This window comes from Trachemys scripta, chromosome 1 (assembly GCF_013100865.1).
Source record: "Trachemys scripta elegans isolate TJP31775 chromosome 1, CAS_Tse_1.0, whole genome shotgun sequence".
Taxonomy (NCBI): Eukaryota; Metazoa; Chordata; order Testudines; family Emydidae; genus Trachemys; species Trachemys scripta.
In genome coordinates, this window is record NC_048298.1 from 95949227 (window position 1) to 95972254 (window position 23028).

The 23028-nt window shown below is 39.9% G+C and overlaps 1 protein-coding gene across 1 annotated transcript in view; it reads right to left on the minus strand.

Annotated features, from left to right (window-relative positions):
• Nucleotides 1–295: 295 nt before the first annotated feature.
• RIC8B (RIC8 guanine nucleotide exchange factor B) overlaps nt 296–23028 on the minus strand; it is a 55209-nt gene continuing 32476 nt past the window's right edge. The window contains exons 6-10 of the mRNA XM_034778180.1: nt 21611–21706; nt 18896–19040; nt 14819–14963; nt 11175–11294; nt 296–700 (exon numbers count right to left, since the gene is read on the minus strand). Coding sequence (XP_034634071.1) covers nt 589–700; nt 11175–11294; nt 14819–14963; nt 18896–19040; nt 21611–21706 — 618 coding nt within the window. The 3' untranslated portion in view covers nt 296–588. The remainder of the gene's footprint in view (nt 701–11174; nt 11295–14818; nt 14964–18895; nt 19041–21610; nt 21707–23028) is intronic.

A 23028-nucleotide genomic window follows, 5' to 3' on the forward strand; every position in this document is an offset into this window, starting at 1 on the left:
TGACTGACACAGAGGTTAAATTTTGAAACAGACTGGTTAACCATGGTAATGAATGGTGAGATAAAATTTGATAGTTAACATGTTTTTTTTCTAAAGCGGTGGTAGAATCATTGAGCAATTGTGTAAGCAAACTTATGGCTTGACTAGGTCAGTCATGTCACATTGAACATCCTTTATTCCTAGGGCAATTAAGTCATTCTGCTTCTTTAGCTGAAATTGTATTTTAGGAAGGGGTTGGGGTAAGACACCATAAACAAAAACAAAAAAGGGAAAAAAAACTATTGAAATGGGAGAGAAGAATCTAGCAAGTTTTAATAAATATTTACTTTTTTTGCATTGCAATCTTTTATTTTCATCTCACTGAAATACAATTTGCTTTACAATTAATAAACTGATCATTTGTTCCTATATAAATGGATTAATAAAAATGCAGAGATTACACCACAAGATCCATCATTCAAATATCCCAATAATAAGACTTAAAGTGATGCTGGCTAATGAGGGGGTAGAATGTGTAGATAAAAGATGTCGCGGCTCTGAAGGAAGATGCTGATTAAAGGAGATATTGACAGTGAAGCAGGTGATGCTTTAATCTGAATCTGAACTGTCTTGCTCATTGGTTTGGTACTGGCAGATTGTCTCTTCCAAAGGAGTCATCGTGCCATCCGGTCGAACTCCCATTGGTTTTATAACCTCATCCCTGTAAGATTTTTTTAAAAGTCTTAGTTAGCATATGCACACATGCATCAATCCACTGTTTTATTATATATAGAAATATACACACAAACTATGTTTTTAATAGTCTTTACAATAATTTTTTAACGAAGTTCTCCATTTTGAACAAGAAAGGGGAACAAAACAAATCCAAAAGGGGGGTGGGGAGGACACAAAGACTTCATTCATGTAGACCAACCTATTAAGCCAATTAAAAGATACAGGAAAAGTCAATGCCCAACAGACTCAGGACAAGGAGCAGGTTCACTGTTTTAAATACATACACTAGCTTTTCTTCTGTGATTTCTTTAAGAAGAAATGGTTGCCAAAGTTTCACCTGCCATTCTGGGCAACACACACAATTAAAATAGATGATTTGATACATATTCATCTCATTCAGTGAAATAAATCATTCAGGAGAACATTCTGCCTAACACAACCTCTAGTGGTGCTTAAGTACTTGTTGATTTATTTTGAAACAGTCAGCTTTTTCTTTTTTTTACTATTTTTTTACTATTGCTTTTGTTTGTAGCAGTTTAATTACAGGATTGACAGCCATTTTAATCTCTTCAAAGCTCCAAAGGCCTCTCCACAGCTAATCCAATTATATCTACTCCACAAGCCACAGCCTCATCTAAAGATGATTAATTATTGATTAAAGCCAATCAAAAAGTATTAGCAAAGATTTATTTAATCCTGACATTTTATCACCTCATTTATTATATTTGGATTATGGCAAAGGCTGTAAGGTCAAAGATAACATTTTGATTTTCTATTATAAAGCCCTTATTTTTAATTTTCATGATTTCATTTAAATGGTGTGGATGCCAGACCCTAATTTACCTCAGATTTGAAAGGGAATCCCTTGAAACTTGTTTGTTGTCCCCAAAGACAGACATAACCTAAAGAGCAGAATTTAGTTACTCTCAGTGGGGAAATGCTTTATTTCCTCCAACATTCTGCCTGTTCCTCACTCTCTCTTTAGGACAAAAGAGAAGGGCTTTGTACAGAGAGTCAACAATCCCAATAAAGGCTGCTACAGAAGCAGCTAGAAAAGCAACACGCTAGTTGCAGGGTATGAACAATAAGCCAGATATTATAAAGATGAGCAAAGTTTAAACAAGATACCAGAAACCCTAGTTTTGAAGAATCTTGTCTCTCTCAATAGAGAAAGGGGAACTATTTGCATAAGTGAGGCATGCAAACCACAGTGATTATTTGCACCAGACACAAACTCAGATAGTGCTTTCTCCTCTGGCATTTTAGAAAAATGTATTTGCGGCACTATGTAGCTTGAGACACCTTGAACTCAAGGAAACCAGTGTGGTTTTGCCAAGCTGGGGCTGGGCAGACTTCTAGGTATTTGTGCAAGAGGTTTGCAACCCTTGCATGCAGACAAGTAACAGTATGGCTTCCTTGCACACCTCAGTCTCCAGGGAGACCTGGCAGGGGGAGGGAATGTGCAGTTTTGTACATCCACTGGCTATTCTCCTCATGGAAAGTAGATGGAGGGGAGAGAACTAGTCATGGGTTCTAGGACTGATTCTTCCTTCTCTTCTCACTTTGGCAGTATGGGTTCTAGTACTCTCCTGACCATCTGAGAATTTCCTGAGAAAATTCTTCCAGCTTCTTAAGCTCTAACATGTATTTTGGAGAGGGTAAGAGTATCAAAAATATTTTCAAAATCTGATTTTGTAGGCCCAAACAATGGTGAGGAACCACATATCTAGTACTGAAAGCACAGGGCTTGTGTTTTTCCTCCTGCCATTAGGCCCGCCAACAAGACAAGTAAAGTCTGGCTGGTGAAGTGCTTTGGAATCTTTTCAAAAGGCATTTGGCTGACTGGAAAGATGCAGCACAGGAGTCAGAAGCCTCTAGTAGGTAACAAGATCCTTTGAATCCCACAATTCAGCCTTATTACAGTTCAAGCCCCAGGTGAATTTAAGTCTCAGTAACGGACACATTTGCTTTTCTGTCATGCATACTAAAAGCTTCCCTCACCCAATGCTTGAAGTCCACAGTTCTTTGTTGAGTAAGTTTTTAAATTCCAACAAGTATAAAGAATCAGGAGATTCCTAGGCTTTCTTCCAAAACACTTTTACATCACAACATTTGAACCAGATGTCAAAAGCCACAGAATCATGTTGCTTACCAGCCATTTGGTCATAAGTCACCATGTATCTGAGCACATTAAAAATATTAAAAGGGCCACACTGCCAAAAGGACCAAATAAATAAAAATGGTGGTAAAAGGTGAAAACAAAGCAGTCATGAGAGACCTGAATACACCAGGCTAACAGTTACAGTAGGACTTCAATGCTCAAGAAGTTCCATAGACAAAGGGTAAAAATCCATGCTACCCTGAAGGGAATGGGAGTTTTGCCATGGACTTCAATGGATCCAGGATTTCACCCCTTGTTGCTGAAATAAGGTCTTGCTACTCCTGGTCTTACCCATATAAAACCACGGGATGAAAAACAAGGGCAATCTGGCCAACCACAGAAGTTTTAAAGGGACCTAGGGGGAGTGATGGCTGCTCAAGTAGCTCATCTCTACTGTGGATTAAGGACTTTCCATAGCCAAATAAGAATTTGAACTAGATATGCTTTAGCAATAGCAGCACTCCAGACAATTCATAATGGTGGCAGGAGAGGAAACTGGAGATCTCTTAGGCCTTGGCTACACTTACCCGGTAGTTCGACGGCTGGAAATCGAACTTCTGGGTTCGACTTATCGCGTCTAGTCTGGACGTGATAAGTCGAACCCGGAAGTGCTCGCCGTCGACTGCGGTACTCCAGCTCGCCGAGAGGAGTACCGCGGAGTCGACGGGGGAGCCTGCCTGCCGAGTGTGGACCAAGGTAAGTTTGAACTAATTCGAACTAAGGTACTTCGAACTTCAGCTACGTTATTCACGTAGCTGAAGTTGCGTACCTTAGTTCGAATTAGGGGGGTAGTGTAGACCAAGCCTTNACGCAACTTCAGCTACGTGAATAACGTAGCTGAAGTTCGAAGTACCTTAGTTCGAATTAGTTCGAACTTACCTTGGTCCACACGCGGCAGGCAGGCTCCCCCGTCGACTCCGCGGTACTCCTCTCGGCGAGCTGGAGTACCGCAGTCGACGGGGGAGCCTGCCTGCCGAGTGTGGACCAAGGTAAGTTTGAACTAATTCGAACTAAGGTACTTCGAACTTCAGCTACGTTATTCACGTAGCTGAAGTTGCGTACCTTAGTTCGAATTAGGGGGGTAGTGTAGACCAAGCCTTAGAGTTCTTGACAGCTAAGGTTGTATGAGCATGCGTCACCATCAATTTTCTCCTGGTTCAAGATCTCTTGGACAGACAGCATCAGATCCTGACAGGCTTCAAGAACTCGGATTACTCTGGAGTTATCAATTTCTAACACAGATTGTAGGAAGGAAGGCTACCCTTCCTATCTACGAAGCCTAGGGAGCTTGTATCTTGGCAAATAGTCTAGCTTTTCCTCAAGAAGTAAGAACAGGGTCTGGAGAGTCCTCCAAATTTTCAGGCTCCTTAAGGTAAGGTGGATCTGGGACATCTTTATTTGATCTGACTTGTCAAAATCCATTTGGGTTGGTATAAAATAGAATTAAATTCTAATATTGTAGAATGAATCTAAAGGAAATGGATTCATGTATCAGTTACACATGAGGCTGTAACAGCTTTGATGCAGCTCCTCAGTGCCAGTGCTGAAAGGTAAGGGAAACTTAGAAAACAGGAATCTACCTTGATGCATGCAGTATATTGAAAACCCAGTATTTTTATTACAATTTTCTCATAAGACTGTCAGTACCCATCTTCTACAATGCTTGCAGTGCAGGACATTTGCTTCCCAAGCTAGTTTTCTGACTTTTAACCTTCCAAACAAAATGCAATTTGGGGGTAAGTAATCTACAAAACCTTACAGAAATCTACATTTTTTCTAGCCCACTGAGGCAACTGTTTTTTCTTAATGATATTCACAAATATCTGGGTGTAAGTATAGTTTCACAAGAAAGTTTTATGCCATTTCAATTAAAGTATCAAAAATAAGATTGGTTTCAGAGTAGCAGCCGTGTTAGTCTGTATCCGCAAAAAGAAGAACAGGAGTACTTTGTATTTTCTGTGTGATTTACCTTGTAGATCTATTTCATTTCTACATACTGCATAGAAATATACATTCATAGTACCTGAGATGAACTTGCTCTCACTAAAAGGAATCATTTTCAAAACTTATACTGTAAAATCTGTCAAGACACCATGCAAACAATATGTGCATCCACATTAGTTTTTTTTTTAAACTTTAAATACACAAAATATTTCACTTAGAGCATAACTCAAACTAAGAGACTGATGCACCCCCTTAAACACCCCCCCCATTATATATATGATTAAGATGATCAAACTCATGTATTTTTCATATCACGGTTTATTCTTCAAGCCACAATATATATTGGCTGTATACTATACTGCACTTGTGGGTGTCATTCCAAGAATGTTCATCCCATAGGGCTTAACTGTAAACCCTGCTGAGTACCCTTTGTTCTCCTGCACAGGCTTCCTGTATTACCAGACACTATGGAGGAGGGGAAGAAACCACTATCAGGTTGCTACTCCCCTTCTCATGGAGGTGGGTGGAGCTTTGGGTCCATGCTCTCCCCACAACATTACATGGGCCAGTCAGTGCAGCTGAGCTGGCATGGAGGAAGTAAGCTGTGCCAACAAGAGAGCTGGCACAACTTATTACTTCTTGCAAACTGGTCCCGTCTTCCCCTTGGAGCAACGGTCTCCAAGTCAATCTGGTTCTGTCCCAGAATCAGGGCCAGCACAACTATGTGCTTCCTCTCAGCTGGGCTGGATTGCAAAGTTCCAAATCACTCCACAGTAACTTATGTACTTCGAACAGGTAAAATGAGAAGGGAAAAGAAAAAAAGGACTAAAAGTAAAGAGAATAATTAGCAAACAAAATATATGACGTTTGGGATGCCAGAAAGCTAACTTTATGAGTCTGGAATGAGTGCATTACTCAAAACAACAAAACTCGTTGGGTAGGTTTGCAAGAGGAGTAACTCCACCAACTGAAATAAAACCGACTTTGACATTTGCATACAACAGTCCTCATGCAGATCCTCAACTCGTGTAAACTGTCCTAGGTCCATTAACCACGAGTCACCAATTTAGCACTAGTTGCTTAGAGACCTCAATGGAGCTATGACAATTTATGCCAGTTGAGGACCTGCACCCTTTTGTTTGAAGTAAAGTAAAAGTCATCTTGGGGTTCTCCTGACAAATGCACACACTTCAAAGAAAATAATTTCACATCTATGAAGTTTGATCATTCCACATTACAGGAAAGAGATATTACTTCCCGCACACAATGGGTGGCAGTGTGAATTTTGCTGTATCCATTGAATATATATTATAAATGCAAATATGTGAATATTAATAAAATTTGTTTAAATGTGTGTAAACATCCTTGTAACATCCCCTAACGAGATCAAAGACTCTTCGCTGCACTACACATGTTCCTAACACAAACAAAGCATTCTATTCAAGTATACAAGTAGAAAACACACCCTAATTAAGCAGTTGGTAAAATACATTCTTTTCTCCCACTTGCAGATCTCCCAAGTGTCCCTTCAAATTTACCTATACAAGTTCCAGCTTCCTGCTTGCCACTTAGCTTGATAACGATTCAAAAAATCATTCCCTTGTTTTCAAGGGTACTTCTTTCTTGTCTGCTCTGTGTATGACAGGGCAGTATTGACACATGGAATTAATGACAGTGTCTGTAATGAAACAACCGTCATGCAAACACCAGTCTGTTCCTTTGATAACATGGCATGTTTGGGACCTATTCACCTCTCTATAATTGAGTACTACATAATAGTTCCGATCCTTTCATGTAACATTATTTTGTTCTATGATTAGAAAAGGAGAGGGGAAAAAAAAAAATCTATATACCATTGCCTTCTTCATTCACCCCCTGATTAATGCTATGTTTTTAATGAGTGTGGCTGCTATTTAGGCAGGTTCTGTTACATACTTGTTTTGTTGACTTCTGTTCAATGTACAACAAAACCCAAGCTGTGATAATTGGGGACCATTTCATCACCAAAAGAATTCCTGCTATTAATACAAGGTTGGCTTGGAAAAAGCACCCTGACATTTTAAATTAGTCAATTAATATATAATTCTCCCATCATTTATAATGGAGAAAGTGTTAATTAAAATGTCTGATAAATTTACTAACATGGAATATTTCCAATACTGTAGGATATAAACAGATGGAAAATTGCACAACAGTGATTTAATTTGGCTAAATTTAGTCTTTTGCAACACCAAAAGGTTATGTTAAATCTTTTTCACAGATTGTAGGTGGTTTTGGAAGCTCAATCATATGACTTTCTGTGGAGAGTAAACTGATTCGCAACCAACAATTCTCATTGCTATAACAAGATGATCTGTACTATTTATTTACAAATAGGTTTTATTTGAAACAAATTCAGGGCTAACTCCAGCCACCCAACACTCTATCCAACACCTTGCCCAAGTAGTGTTGAAAATTCCCCAGCGCTGTAGAGATTTCAAGGCCTTGCATTGAAAAACATTAGAAATACATATATTACAACAACAACAACAAAGCATCCTTGTCAGGCCAAATTTGTACCAAAGTTTAGTTTTTGTGAATGGAACAGAGAGTTTTTATAAAACCAAGACCAACACACTTTTTATTTAAAAACCAAAAGACGATTCATGTTTAGGATAGGTTGTTATGGTTATATTGGATTTTTTTTAATACTTCATTCCTATATAATTTATGGGTGCTATCCTTGTATGTATCCCGACTTCTGACGAATAAGGAGTTCACATTCTGTATGCCACTTTCCCTTTTCATGGATTACAAAATTCCAGATAACACTTCATTTGTAAAAACTGCAATTTAACTATAAAAAACTCAAAAATACTTTTAAACACTCTCAGTCTGTACAAAGCAGTTTTCAGTTAGGTGAAAAAAAAAAAAAAAAAAGTCAAACATCACAAATGTGTATATTCACTCTTCCCCTTCACACTACCTATATTTAGATGAAGTAAAACTGGATTAATTAATTTTCCCCCCAAATTTAGCAATAATAATTCATTCTCTCACAAAATCAACTTTGGCATGAAAAGATTCATTCAAGCACAACTGCCATACTGAAAAATTATAAGTAACTGAAAATAGCAGATATGCCACTGCAATCTTACCTATAGTCTAATATCCATTGCATTTCTCTCCTCTACTAGAGAGTTAATAACTTTAAAGATGCCAATAAATCCTTATCACCTCCTTCCAGCTCCATCATGTTTGTCATCGTTTAGTGTTACTAAATGCCACAAAATGGTTTCAAATGTTTCCTTGTTGCATGCAATTATCTCCTACAACAGGCACGATTCAATATTAATATGATACAAAATACTAAAGTAGTCAAAAAATGGCCAGCTTCACAGCTCGCTACATTTGTATCCAAACACATGACTGCTTGTAAAAGTTTATGCCCTTTTAAAAAATGGTGCCATGTTTTTATTTCCTAGGAGTGAAGTCAGTCAGCAGATAACACATTTTAAAAACAATAAATAAATAAAATCAGATCTAGAATGGTCTGTAATCAGATGGGATGATTTTGCCATTTTCAGTCAGTCAGTGACTTATCAATCCTTTATATTTTTCTTTACTATGAGAATGCTAGTTCTTAAAGAGTTATATGCCCCTCCCCACATTTTCCTGTTCAATTTCTTTCCCTTTTAAAAAACTTCTCTCCCTAAATGATTTAAAGCATGTTGGTGCTGGAAGGAGGTAATAATCATTTATTGGCATCTTTAAAGTGATTAACACTAGCAGAGAAGGGAAATGCAATTGACATTAGACTATAGTTAAGATTGCAATGGCATTTCTGCTACTTTTGATTACTTATAACTTTTCAGTATGGCAATATTTCCACTGCGAGCTTCCTGATGTGTTACTTCCTATAGTGACAATAGAATTTGCAAATCTATCTAAGAGGAAGTACACCTGCCATTAGTGATCTGCTTCAAGGCCATGAGCTTCAGAACCAAGAAGCTAAGAGATTGTGGTCCTAGAAGTGTAATTCCAGTATAGAAGAAAATTAGACTTTATAAAACTTCTGGTTAATTTTCAAGAATTGTAGCAAAGCAGCTTTCAGTTTAATTTGCAAGCTACAAACAACCACAAAACATTCAGTGGGTCCCTGGTATAAGTTGGAGTTATGTTCTTGAAAAGGGCCACGGATACCAAAATGACATATACCGGGGACCCACTGGTATAGCAGTGGCATAGGCAGGTGGGGACACTTGAGTGGGCAATGACAGAGAGCAGAGGGGTAAAAGCGATCTGGCAGCCTCTTCCCCCTCCAGTTGGCCTTGTGGTGGGGGGCGCGATAGACACTTTGGCCTGGGGCTCCCAGAAAAATGTGCGCTCCTGCTCACCACAGGCGCTCGGGGCTTGCCCTGTTCTGCCCATCTGGGGCTCCGCAGCTGGAGCGCCAGGCGAGCCCCCGACCCCTGCTCCATGGCTGGAGTGCTGGGATGGGAGCAAGTGGTGGGGCAAACGCTGGGATTGGAGCAGAGTCGGGACTGGGGTGGAGGGTGGGCCTGGATATTAAGTGGGACTACCCATATCTGTTGCATATCCGTCGCTCATCAATAGGGGAATGTGTTCTGATTCACGTCGGTGAGCATATCCGTCATTTGCAACTTACACTACAGTACTGCAAACAATGGATACGCGGATCAGGACCGATGTGAATCGGAACACATTCCTCTATTGATGAGCGACGAATATATGAAACAACGGATAAGGGGAAGACATACACCAGGGACCCCCTGTAGTCAACTGGTAGCATTAACTTTATGAAAAAAGTCCCTGTATTGAAAGGCTCAGACTGCAGGCACATGTGTGCAGTTCCAAAAAAAAAGAGAAAATCCAACTACTTTTAAAATCAGTTCCTCTCTTCTTGAATGCAAGACTGGCAGCTTCCTGTTTCCATTTAGTATCTCTACAAACTGACCAACTGCAGTAAGTTACATTTGGTTAAAAACAAACAAACAAAACACTCCAGTCTCCTGTAAACAAGCCTCATTTCCTTTAGTTCTCTCTTCCTGGTGGCATCTTTTTACATCAATTTTTTTTTCAATAAATAAAAAAAAGGGAAGAACAGCCTCAAGTGTTTTTTTTTAATTTGTATTACAGTAGTGCCTAGGGGGTCAAATCATGACTCAGGGCTTCGTTGCAACGAGCATCGTACAAACATGTAACACCAAGACAGCTCCTGCCCTGAAGAGGTTACAATCTAAGGCCTTGTCTACATTACCGGGGTAAGTCGAGCTAAGTTACACTACTCCAGCTATGTGAATAACGTAGCTGGAATCAACATAGCTTAGGGTGACTTACTGCGATGTCTTCACTGTGCTGCGTCGACAGCAGATGCTTCACTAGATCGGCTAAATCGACACCTGCTGCATCAATTTTATCCAGCAACTTAGAAATAACAAATGTCATTGCCAGTCTGCCAAGCCATCTAGTGCCTTAGGGTGTCCTCCACTGCTGCATCTCATCTTGATCCTTAGTCACTGGTGTATTTTACTCCCCAAACACTGTATACGCCCCACCTTTTCACCCCCTAGTCATTCCACACTGACAGTCTTTTATGTTCTGTCCATACACTCCCCAACTCTCCCACTACTGCTTTCTCCACACAACCTTTGATTTCTTCTGTTCGTCACACCAGCTTCCTCCTAATCTGTTCTGAACACAATCCCTGCCATTCTGTCCCCGACTCTTGCTCTTCCCTCCAGGGTCAGGAAGCGCAAACAGCACACCCACATTATATCAAGAAAGAGAAACTGTCTACAATCATCACTGCTACTTAAAAGTAACAGCAATGAGACAGTGAGACTGGAAAACAGTAAACCTGTCAAAAAGCAGGTAGGTTTTAGAGACTCTTGGTTTTTCAGGGTGTTTTATTATGTTGGTCAGTGTTTTAAACCAGATTTCTGAAGCAACTTAAAGAGCACCTGTCTCTCCAGCCTGGCTCCTTTGCTTTATTGTAGGGAACCATCAGTTTCCAAAGGTCCTCTCCACATTAGAGTTTAAACAGAGTTAGATGGAACCGTGTTAAATACAAGTTCTTGCTATTTGTCAAAATGTAAGCATCATTTTCCTGTCCAGTGAAAGTGGCCAAAAAGGGGGGGGGGGGGGGGGGGAAGGGAGGGAGGAAACCAAACAAAAATCCAAACACTCAAGCATGTGGATAAACTAAAAAGCAAGCAAATTGTCCCATTGAAATTAATACGCACCTCTGACATAGTGAAGAATTGGGGCCTAAACCTCTCTCTTAAGAAGAGCTATGATTAAAAACATTCACTTTTTTTGTTTGATTGTAGTATTTTGGATAGTGTTACATTACCTGGAAAGTTTATCAAACATGTTGACAAGTTTCATGGCTTCATATTCTTTTTGTTCTTCTGTCATTTCATCCATAGGGTTGGGCATTGGCTCCTCTACATGACCAGTGATAAGATTAATGCTGTGAGGGGGGGGAAAAAAGATGCTGTAGCATTTACATCTATAAATACATACAAACAAAAATTCTCTTTTTGGATTTTGACAAATAACGGTTTTAAGTTAATGGTCCCTGGTAGCATTGTAAAATTGTTTAACTCCTTCAGACAGAATTGCAAGTAGAATTCTGCAGTTCTTTTCATGGATGGCTTTCCTCCATATTGTTTTATATTCATTTTGTTGGCTTTTTAATTTTTTATTATATTTGCTCCATGTTAAGTGCTCCAATACCCAAGTTTCACTAGTACATCTCTACCTAGATATAACGCTGTCCTCAGGAGCCAAAAAATCTTACCGCGTTATATCGAACTTGCTTTGATCCACTAGAGTGCGCAGCCCCGTCCCCCCGGAGCGCTGCTTTACATCTGAATTAGTGTTATATCGGGTCGCATTATATCGGGGTAGAGGTATACTCATTATGCCTATGTGTCAAGACTCAAAAGAGGAATTCTATTCGAAGTAGGCATTTTGAGTTAATTTTCTGGAACTATTACTTTTGGCACATATGGTCCAGTTCTGATGGTGCACTTTATCCTCAAATTAAATATGTGGTGGGGGTACCTTAAAATGGCATCACGACTTCCTTCTCACACTCATCTTTACTGAACCAAGCTTTACTATGATCAGAGGCTGAATTTACAGTACTGGCTGCTAGGAACCCCTTTCCCCCCACTCATTTTTTATTTAAAAAGCCTGAGAGTCAATTTAATATGGAAATCAAAGACACCACAAAGTATAAGAGAGAAAGAGAGAGTGTGTGTATATATATATATATATATATAAAGTGTGTGTGTGTGTGTATATATATATATATATATATACACACACACACATATACACATACACACACACACTTACTTTATATGTATAATTTTTTTTTTTTGTAAAAAGAGTATGATTTCTCAGAGCAGAATCACACTTCCAAAAATGAAACAAAAAATAATATTCAATAAAAGTAGTAGAGGAAGTTACACAAGACCTTTTCACAGAAACAAAATGGCAAATCCCAGACTACATGCCCACAAATATATTTTAAATTCAAGATGCCCATAATTTATTATCTGGAGATGACAGGACTTCTTTTCATGTCAGGTTCTTGAAAAAGAGACCAAGAGGAAGTGCCTATAAAGACTGAAGTCTTCCATCAATTTTCTTCTCTTAGTGGAATATGTTGATTTAGGGGGGAAAAAACGTGTTGCTGTAACCTACTGAACTCAAGGAGATTTTACAAGAGGAGGTCCAAAGAGGCCAGAATCTGCACATTTTTTAATGTGTGTTTGAGAGAGGCTGAACATAAAATGAAATAACTCTACATACTGTGACAGACCCAGACCGGTGGGGTACAGGAGTCTGGTAGAGGGCAAATATACTGGTCACTGGATGAGTAGTTTTCTGTTCCCTGAGTGACCAGAGCAGGGGCTGCACTAGAATAATCAGGAACCTGCTAGAATCAGTTAAGGCAGGCAGGCTAATTAGGACACCTGGAGCCAATTAAGAAGAAGCTGCTAGAATCAATTAAGGCAGGCTAATCAGGGCACCTGGGTTTTAATAGGAGCTCACTTCAGTTTGTGGTGCAAGTGTGAGGAGCTGGGAGCAAGAGGCGCAAGGAGCTGAGAGTGAGAGGGTGTGCTGCTGGAGGACTGAGGAGCACAAGTGTTATTAGACATCAGGAGGAAGGTCCTGTGGTGAGAATAAGGAAGGTGTTTGGACGAGGCCATGGGGAAGTAGCCCAGGGAGTTATAGCTGTCATGCAGCTGTTACAGGAGGCACTATAGACAGCTGCAGTCCACAGGGCCCTGGGCTGGAACCCGGAGTAGAGGGCAGGTCCGGGTTCCCCCCAAACCTCCCAATTGACCTGGACTGTGGGTTCTTCCAGAGGGGAAGGTCTCTGGGCTGTTCCCCAACCCACATGGTGAATCTCTGAGGCAAGAAAATCCGCCAATAAGCGCAGGACCCACCAAGATAGACGAGGAACTTTGTCACAATATATTTATAGATCTTTCTTCCATCAAGAAGATCTAGTGTCTTCAAGCAAGGCAGAGCAAAGCCATATAACAAGTAAACCCTACTCAAGCATTACAATGGGCATTTGAAATAACTCTAAGCCTACTGAAATGGTATCCCACCATTAGGGCCCTACTAATTTCACGGTTGTGAAAAACATGTCATGGACCATGAAATAAGCCCTGCCCTGTGAAATCTCATCTCCCCCAAATCAGCCAGGCTCGGGAGGAACAGGACGTCTCTCTCCCCATAACAGCCAGGTAGGGGAAGGACCAGACTCACCACCACAGGCAGCGCAGAAGTGAGAGGGGTGCGCTGCAGCAGCCTCAGAGCTGAGTTCTGGACTACCTCCCCCTGCGGCTTTTGCCAGGGCTCGGGGCTGCTGTCCCCCGCAGTTCCTGCCTGGGCTCATGGCACCCTAATTCCAGGGCTTCTACCCTGCCCGCATATGGCTACTGCTGGGGCTCAGGACGCCCAAGCTCTAGGGGTGTCGCTCCCTCCCCTCCCCATGGCTCCTGCAGGGCTGGGGAGCACCCCGGCTCCAACCGTGACTCACTACTTCCACCTCCTGTGGCTCCTGCCCAGGTTCAGGGAAGCCACCCCCTTGGGGCTCAGAGCTGTTGTCCCTGATGGCTCTTGCCAGGGCTCTGGGCCACCCATGCTTAGGGCTTCTGCCACCCCACCTCCCATGGCTCCTGCCGGGGCTGGGGAACCCATTTTTCAAATTGTGGGAGGCCTCTGGGCACAGGCCCCATAGGCCCGGGCGTTAATCCACCACTGGCCCTGACTAGCAGCTAGGAACCCCTTGCTGGGCCGCTCCTAGCAGCACTGGGGAGATGGGACCTACCTCCATCTCTGGGAGCCTCCGCCAGCTGCAGGAAACTCTGCAGTTGCTGCCTTCAGAGCCAGGCTCTGAAGGCAGCACAGAAGTGAGTATGGCAATCCTGCAACCCCCACCCCCCACACAACAGCTTTAGGACACCCCTTCCTCCCCCACCCCCCACATGATCCACTTTTGGATCAGGACGCCCAGTTACACCACCATGAAATTTCAGATATAAATATATGAAATTGACCAATTTTAAGACCCTGTGGCTGTGAAATTGACTAGAGCGAACCGTGAATTTGGTAGGGCCCTACACACCATATATCTAAAACTGGTTAATACAGAAACATCCCAGCGTAGAGCTAGTCAGTTCTCTATCACTTATCAAATTTGTTGCAATTGATGAAGTTATGGAGGCAGCATTCAAGGATGAACAACAGAAAATAAAGTTACACTTGAACCCCAGAAAAACTAGATCAGAACAACACTGAAAACCTTCATAAAGTCTGTGGAAGACAACAGTCCATGTAAACACACACAACTCCAAAGTTGTATGCTATGATGGACCCCTTTGAAAAAGGGCAGAGAGGAGGAAACTAACTCAAAAACACAGTGGGCTGGGTGATGGTAACAAAAAGAAAAAAAAAATAGTACTGTACTTTGGCTTTGCCGATTTATATTCTTCAGTGTCTGTATCTTCATCATCGGAGTACCAATGATCTCCCCTTCCTCCTGCTAACAGGCCCCTTGCTGCCAGCAGTCCTGCTGCATTACCATAGCCTGTATACTTCAACAAGTTGTCAACTGCAACGAGACAAAGATCAATTTATTAAGCTAACAGTTAATTTAATTACAGTACAAAGTGCAACATTAGTATCATCTTTAAAATGGGTTTTAAAAGATAACTTCTTTATATGGGGACCAGTGTGCTCTATGAAATAGCTGAAAAAGGCAGAAGTGAGGTATTACATTTTAAATTGATCCCAAGGTCAGTCGCTTTTGATTGTTTAATAATCCATAAAGATGGCAAATTTAAGTTTTGTCTGACAAAATGATATAAAACAGGCAGATTTTCAGGAGGCTGAAAAGTGGTGATAAGTGAAAGTGTGTATTCTAACTCTTGACAGAAAGGTGGGGTCCAGTGGCATGAATCAGGATTGGGACCCAGGAATTCCCAAAATTCTAATCCTGGCTCTAAACTCTGCTCTTTTTGTGGCTCATGCAGTAACTACCATTTCATCTCAGTTTCCTCATCTGCACAATGAAGAAGCTAATAAACTACTTAACAGGAGGTCTGAAGAGTTAAACCAATCATTGTGACGTGCTTTCACACACACCCCCAAAAAACAAACAAAAACAAAAAAACCCAACAACAGTGCTTTATTTGGTTTGATAAATAATGTAGGCTGGGATTTTCAAAGGCGCTTAAGAGAGTTGGGTTCCCAACTCCCACCGAAAATCATTGGGATTGGGTCACCTAACTTCTTTAGACTCCTCTGGAAATGTTGACTATAAGTGCTAAGTATTATTACTCCAGCCACTATTAGAACACTTTGTTTTATTTTCTATGCAAACCTAAAGAATAAAATAGCTTTTTAACACCTACTGACCAAAGATAAAACTTACTGGCAACATTTTCCTAAATGGTCTAGAAAGTTCACTGAATCCTTTCATATTTGGTCAATTTTCTGTGGTTTTCCAACCCTTACCTCCACAGACAAAGTGATCTTCACTTTTTATATTTGTGCTACTGTTATTTAGGGCAGCTAACTAGAAAATTCTTGGTTGGTACTATTGGCAAAATTTCATGTTTTTGAATTTTGTTTTCATTATTATTACTTGAAACTTACGTATTTCCATGTGATGTGGACATAATTTCTTGAAAATGATTATCTTCCTTGAGAAATGTGGTTTCTTTTTAATCCGAGGTTCACAGCTATGGGCAAAATTCTGCTCGATTGACATACGCTAATCCCAGTGACTTCAGTGGGAATAGTCAAGTGACTAATGACAGCAGGATTTGGCTCCAATGCTTCTGTAACTTACCTATACTAGCCATAGTGACAGTGAAAGGATAACATTTATTGAAAAAAAATGTTTGAGACACAGCACCATGCATATATTATTTACAGAGCGCATAGTCCAGCAATGGCAGAATGCATCACGCTTAATGTTCTGGAAACAAGGTCATCCTATCAGTTACAGAAGAAGAGTTTAGCCTCTCCTTCTGTAGTATTAAGGCTGGTCATTGTTAGAAAGGGGAAAAACCCACATAATTTATGCAGCCAGTATATGAGAAAAAAAATGACAGTCACTTTTCTCAGTACAGCCATCTGAAAGAAAGATCACATGGCACAAAGCATTTTTCACCAAGCATACACAAGGAGATTTTTTTTTTTTTTTTTTTTTTTTTTAAGAAACAAGTGGTTTTTTAAACCTACAGCAGATTGTTACTTTTCCCCACAAATTCTCTGTGTGACACTAGCAGAATGAGAACTTGATGTGGGAGACAGAAAATCAGTTTCTAAGCTTTATCAACACAGAATCATGACTTGAAATGGAGGGCACTTACAAGAAGCCAGTTTCCAAACCCATTCTCTTGCATACCAGGCCAGTAGGGGCTTGGAGAACTGCAAACACAGTCTACTCATCCCTTATGGGGACTATGCTACATTGCTATGCAGTGACCCCTTTGGTTAATATGCAATAGAACAGATCCTGATGTTCTCCTAATAGAGTCCATTCAGCCTTCCTTATTCAAAAGAAGGTCACCAAAAGGTAGGGTCTTAAGGGAGAATGAGCATTAAAAAGAAAGAAAGAGCAAGAGAGATGCCACAGTATATTCCCAGGAGAAAAAGTAGGACACTTCTACAAGGGCAAAGGCCTAGACTTTGCATGGTTGTGCAAAAAAACTCTTTTTTCAAACAGCAATTCCAAGAATCACCTTCTCTGAATGCAAAATTACAAAAGTGATTGTCCCTATACCTTACAAAGGTAATCCACAAGCATGCTTATTCCCAAATCTGATATTAAACAAGAAATTAAGCTATAAAAGCAATTGCTGTCATGATCTTAGCAACAGACATTCCAAGATAGTGGCTATATGTTGAAATAAGTATATCTGAATTTATACTCATCAAGGGTAAAATTTACACCAGTATAGGGGCCCTCTCCTCCCCCACTTAAGCCCTTTGCACAAGGTTTAAACTGCATGGAGCGTCTTGCACATTCCCTCTGCACTAGGGTGAAATCCAATCCAACTTGGCAGTGATCAGAAGTAATTTACATATTAATATTTTGGGGCCTAGTGGTAAGAAAAAAGAATTAGTTTGCTCAGTCCAGTTCCTGGTACCCTGTTTTGCAGCTGCTCTGAACATGGGACTCCCATTGAAATCAAATAAGATACTTTGCTTGAAGTCAGTGAGAGTTTTGGGCACTGAACAGCTACAGCAAAAAGCTTACAGATAGAATACTACAGTTGGTGCCACTGGCGTTCTTAGCCGAGGGGCCGAAGACAGAAAAAGCACGCAACCTAAATAACTCTTACACCCAGGTTGAAGCAGATTACCAGGGCAGTGTAAAGAAGCTTGTTCTGCCACTATCAATTCCATGATAAACAGAACATTCTAGTCACCTGGCTTGTAATTTTGGGTAAATTTATCAAATTAAGAGATTATAGATTTATAAATGATTTTTATATATGATGAGAAAAGCTCTTAAAGTAATTTTTTACTGTAGGTTGCTGTACTATAGACTAGGCTGTGTAAGTACAGTTATACTTTAACATTATTTACTGGATTGGTACTAGATTTTTCGTTAGATATCAAACTTTGAAAACACTTATTTTGCGGTTTGAAGAGTTCATAAAGCGTATTACTGAAAAGGAAAAGAAACCATTAAATATATGTCAGAAAGAGTTTGGATAATCGAGGTATTTAGTCTGATCTGATCACAATTTATTTCCAGTAAATTATGTTACATCTTTGAGGCATTGACTGCTGTCTTCCTGTTTGTCTCAGAAGCACCCACCACATTTTTGGTACTAAATAATCTTATTTGTCAACTAGGGCTCCAGTTTTTAACTGAAGCCACATATCTCTGGAAGGCAATTAAAATTTGATTTTCAGTATTTTTTAAAGATATTTGAAGGACACACTTCCACCAACACAGAATTAACTAGGCCATTAAAAGGTGTTAGTTTCATTTAAAGAGGAGAAATAAAATCTATTTAATATTACACAGAAACATGGTAGGTGTATGTGCTGCCTGGAAGCAGACAGAACAATCGGTCTGTTTGTTTGGGAAAAGCAGGGGGGAAAATATGTAAAGTAGTATAAAATAATTTCAGTAATTTACAACTACTGTTTAGTTAGAATGGCCAGACCCCCAAAATGAAGCTCAATTCTGTCAGGATACACTAATTATGATATTAGTACTATGTAATGCCCCATTGCAGAGTAACTATATACATGTTGTAGCTAGAAAATGGAAACCATTACATAATATTTGATTAACGATGAAAAACAGTAGGCATGATTTTAGCAGTATCACAAACAGTACTAAGGTGCCACAAGGAGTCCTCGTTGTTTTTGTTGATACAGACTAACGCAGCTACCTCTCTGAAGTACTTTTAAACTAAAGGACATACCTGGAATTGGGAGGGTTACAGAAATAAGAAGATCTTCCTAAAGTCTTGCTGTAATTAGAATAAAAGGAAAAACAAAATTGATTTATACCTCTCTCCTTACAAAGGACAAAAAGGAATTCTGCTGCAATTTGCTTTACTCCAAGGTCGACATGTGTCATAAGGCGCACAAGTTTGTTTCTCACTGTTGTGCCAACTTCAGGACGATTTGATACATCTCTTAATGGGGGCAATACCTAGTGTCATGAAAAGAAAAAAAGTGAAAACACCATACATTCCTGGAAGAATGTAATATAGTACATGGAAAGGAAAAACATTGCAAATGTTGATTTCTTGGAAAATAATATATGGAACAAGCTTAAATCCCACCCAAGCAAAGCAGCAACAAGTTTATAAGTAGGATATCTGCAATATAAAGCCTATCTTCCAAAGGTACCTAGAGCCCAGCTAGCTGCATGGGTTTGCTGGGACCTCTGCAGACGACTGAACAAGACTCCTGCCTTAGAATACATTTGTTTCCCCTCTTCTGTCACCTTTATCCTAAATAATGTCAGGGCTCTAGCCTGTCTCCCCAATAGTCTTCTTTCCAAAAAAAGCCAGGGAAGGGGAACAATGAGATCAGGGAGGGAACGTAGAACTGGGAGCCAGTAGGGGGGGTGGGTGTGTGGGTGTGTGTGGGGAAGAGAGGGAGATTGATTGGCTGAGGTGCTGAAAAAGGAGACTGGGACAGGGGTGAGAACCTGAGGAATGGAGACAGGGACAAGGAAGGCAAGGAAAATGGGACTAGGAGAAGATGTCAGGGAATGGGAAGACAGCACAGACAACAAAAGGTTGGAGGGGATAGGGCTGAGGGGGAAATGGGCAGAAGAGCTTGTGCCCACTAGAACAAGCGAACACTCTTCCAGACCTTGGAATGGAATCCAAGATTCCCGAGTCTCACCATCCCTCTGCTATCAGCGACTATCTGGGAAACTCAATGGCAAAGTGTGCATCTCATCCCCCTCTAGTGCTGATCCACATGAAGGATGACAACTTACTATTCCTATCAGTTACTCTGTTAGATCAAATAGCAGAGATGAGCACAGTGGATTCAAAAGGTTCCAACCCTGCTGATGAGCCACGTGAGTATCAATAGGATTTCACATGATGGAATTTGGGTTTTTTTAGGAATCATGGGAATTACACACAAAAAACTGTATTAAAAGAGCATGACTAAGGATGCAAAGTCAAGCACTCAAAAGTTGGGAAATGCCATAGTAAAGGTTGCCTGTGCACTCTTAATTTGGCCCCTTTGTTCTTATGCATTATGATCATGTAATTAGAAATTACATCCTAATGCATACGCATGAGGTGACCATATTAAGGCAATCTTAATTCTGGCATTTCCTAACTTTTGAGTGCTTGACTTCACCACCTCAGTAGTGTACTTTTAATGTAATTTGTGTGTAATAATCAGAACATGTTCCTAGGGAAATGACTGTCAAACAAATGAATATGGGTTCAGGTGGGGAATATGCAGCAAGTGCCAATTTCTTGAAAGTAAAAGACCAGACTTTCATTGAAGGGCCCCTAACAAAAAAATAAAAAGGGGGGGGGGTAGGGGAGAAGAAAAGATGCAGAGAAGATATGTGGTAGAATATAAAGACCTAGACTATGATTTCAGGCACAGCCCTGAGTAGGGTGTAATTTGGAAGCTGCATCATCCTAGGAGTAGCCACAGGAGACAGTGATGCAGCTGGGACTCAATTTCTATTCTGCTTCCTCCTTGCTTGGCAGGGGGCATTTTGAAAGTTTTTCCATTGAACTTTAGCAGACAGTTAAAATTGCAGAAGTTACCAAAAGTCTTGAATTTTTAAACATGGGATCAAATTCACCCCCATGCAGAGGGCCAGCATGGGGCTCATGCTCCACTTAAGACCTATTTTAAGGGCTTAAATGGTGCCCAAGCCTTGAGCTAGCCCTCTGCATAGGGATGAATTTCACCGTGGGAATACAATTTACGCACAGCAGTTAAGTCATAAAGCTCCAACACCATGGATTCATTTCTGCTGATGTATTGTAATTTATGACTAAAGCTTAGCTGAAGGGCACCAAAACACTGATGGACTGACTAGCTTCCATACAGTTGTAGTGCTATTTTATTAATTATGGGGCAAATTTTCAGAAGTGACTAATGGATTTAGGCGCACAAGTCTCAGACTTATAGGAAAAAGTCCTCTAATCTCATACACTACAGCCTCACACTCCGCCATAATGTTGCTGAATTGAAGGCTTTGTGGCATAAGCCATGGAAGGGGGCCCATGCAATCGAATTAAGCCAAGGACCCAGGCATCTTCTTGTAATTGAAACAATCTGTCCAGTCCCCCTCTGTATATTTTATCATTATAGAGGTACCTTGAGGTTACATCCCAAGTCTTACATTTTGTATTTTTAATTTGAAGGAGAATTTAAAGTTCTTCAGTCTGTCAAATATTTTATTGTTGGATTTTTATTTGCTGATACAATGATTTAAGGTCATTATCCTGCATTTATAAGGTGATATTAATGTTCATTCCCTTTATATTACATTGAAATCAAATTATGACATTGCACTGAAAACACTTAATGTAGATCAATGTTTTTGTCATTGAGCTGACAGAAGGCAACAGATCTTGCAGTTGCTTATGGATATAGACAACTTTAAGAGAAATGTTAAAATACAAGTTGTTTTATATTCAGGCATCAATGTTCTCTGTGCTGTAGAAGCCCGAAAGATTTTGCTGCATGTTTTATTTTCAGACTTCTAAATTTATATCTGAATCTTACCTGAGCTTTGATAAACTTCCTGATGTTCCGATGAGCTCGGCAACATTCTGTTAGTAAACTGAGAACTGGAGTCAGACCCTCTCTGTAGCTGCTTCCCTAAAGTGGAATTATAAAAACAACCCAAACACCAGCTGAATTACATGAGTCAGACAAGATTATATTTTATATATTATATGCATTCAGTATGGGTGTGGTTTGCTTGAAACTTTACTAAATTAGCCACATTAATTATTGTATACAGTCAAGTGGAAAAGAATAATTCTTATGTTCGCAATGACAAAAAGATTTTTCCTTCTCAGTATAATCAAAAATTCTTAAAAATGTCATCAATATATAAACTGTTGCTAGTCTCACCATTCGCTGCAGGGACAGTATTTTCATTAAAATCTTTTCCTTCAAGGGTTTATAGTAATCTTACATAAAGTTTCTCTCTAAATTAAATCTTTGCACAGAAAATCTCATCATGAAAATACACTACTACACACAATTGAAGAAACAATTATGTAAACGCACTACCAAAATTCTCCCTGAAATCCATAATTTCAGATGCTCCATTCAGTAATTCAAAAGGGACTGTTACATAAACTGCAAATGTTCAGACTAAAATTGGCTTTTAAGACAACCTAGTTCCCTTGGAGGTCATAAAAATATTTACAACTGCTTTGTATTTTGAACATTATGTGCAATGCACAATTTAATGGTGGAGTTTCAGCCTTCAATTTTCTTTGTGTTTTGGATTCACTTTACTTCAAACACATTTTGTTCAGCAAAAGCATTTAGGCTTAATTCAAAAACCAGTGAGCACTGGATCAGAACTTTAAGCATACATTTAAATTATCTGCTGAACTCAGCCCTGGTCAAGTTTTGCTGACCTTGCTTTTCTATACGTAGATGGTATTCTCTGCAGTGCTAACAGAAATAAAAAGTTTTGTCAGTAAAATAAGACATCTCAGCCTCAAGAGGCAAAATGTTCCCATCTACTGCCCATACACAGTAGTCACTTTTTATAACCACAACCATGTTTTAAACTCTACTGTGTTCAAAGGATCCAGAATCAACATCACATTAGAAACTGGGTTGGAAATCAGTATGGTTTTCTCATCTGTAAATAAATTCTGTGTGATTGAATGGGATATTCTCTTCTTAAGCTTTGCTTTTCCTTATTATTTTAATATTGGTGTAATGAGAGACACATGTTTTACTTTCATACATCACATGCCTCTTGACATTTTTCATAAATTTATGAAGATTCTACATTAATATAGTTATCACATGAACTTTCAAATTCCAGAATGAAGTCTGACATGCAAAATTACTGAACTTCACATCATTCCCACCCCTTGATGTTTTAAAGTTCTGGAGTAGGGGAGGAAGGTGTATGGATCTGGAGTTCTGATTCAAGCTCATTTCTACTCTTA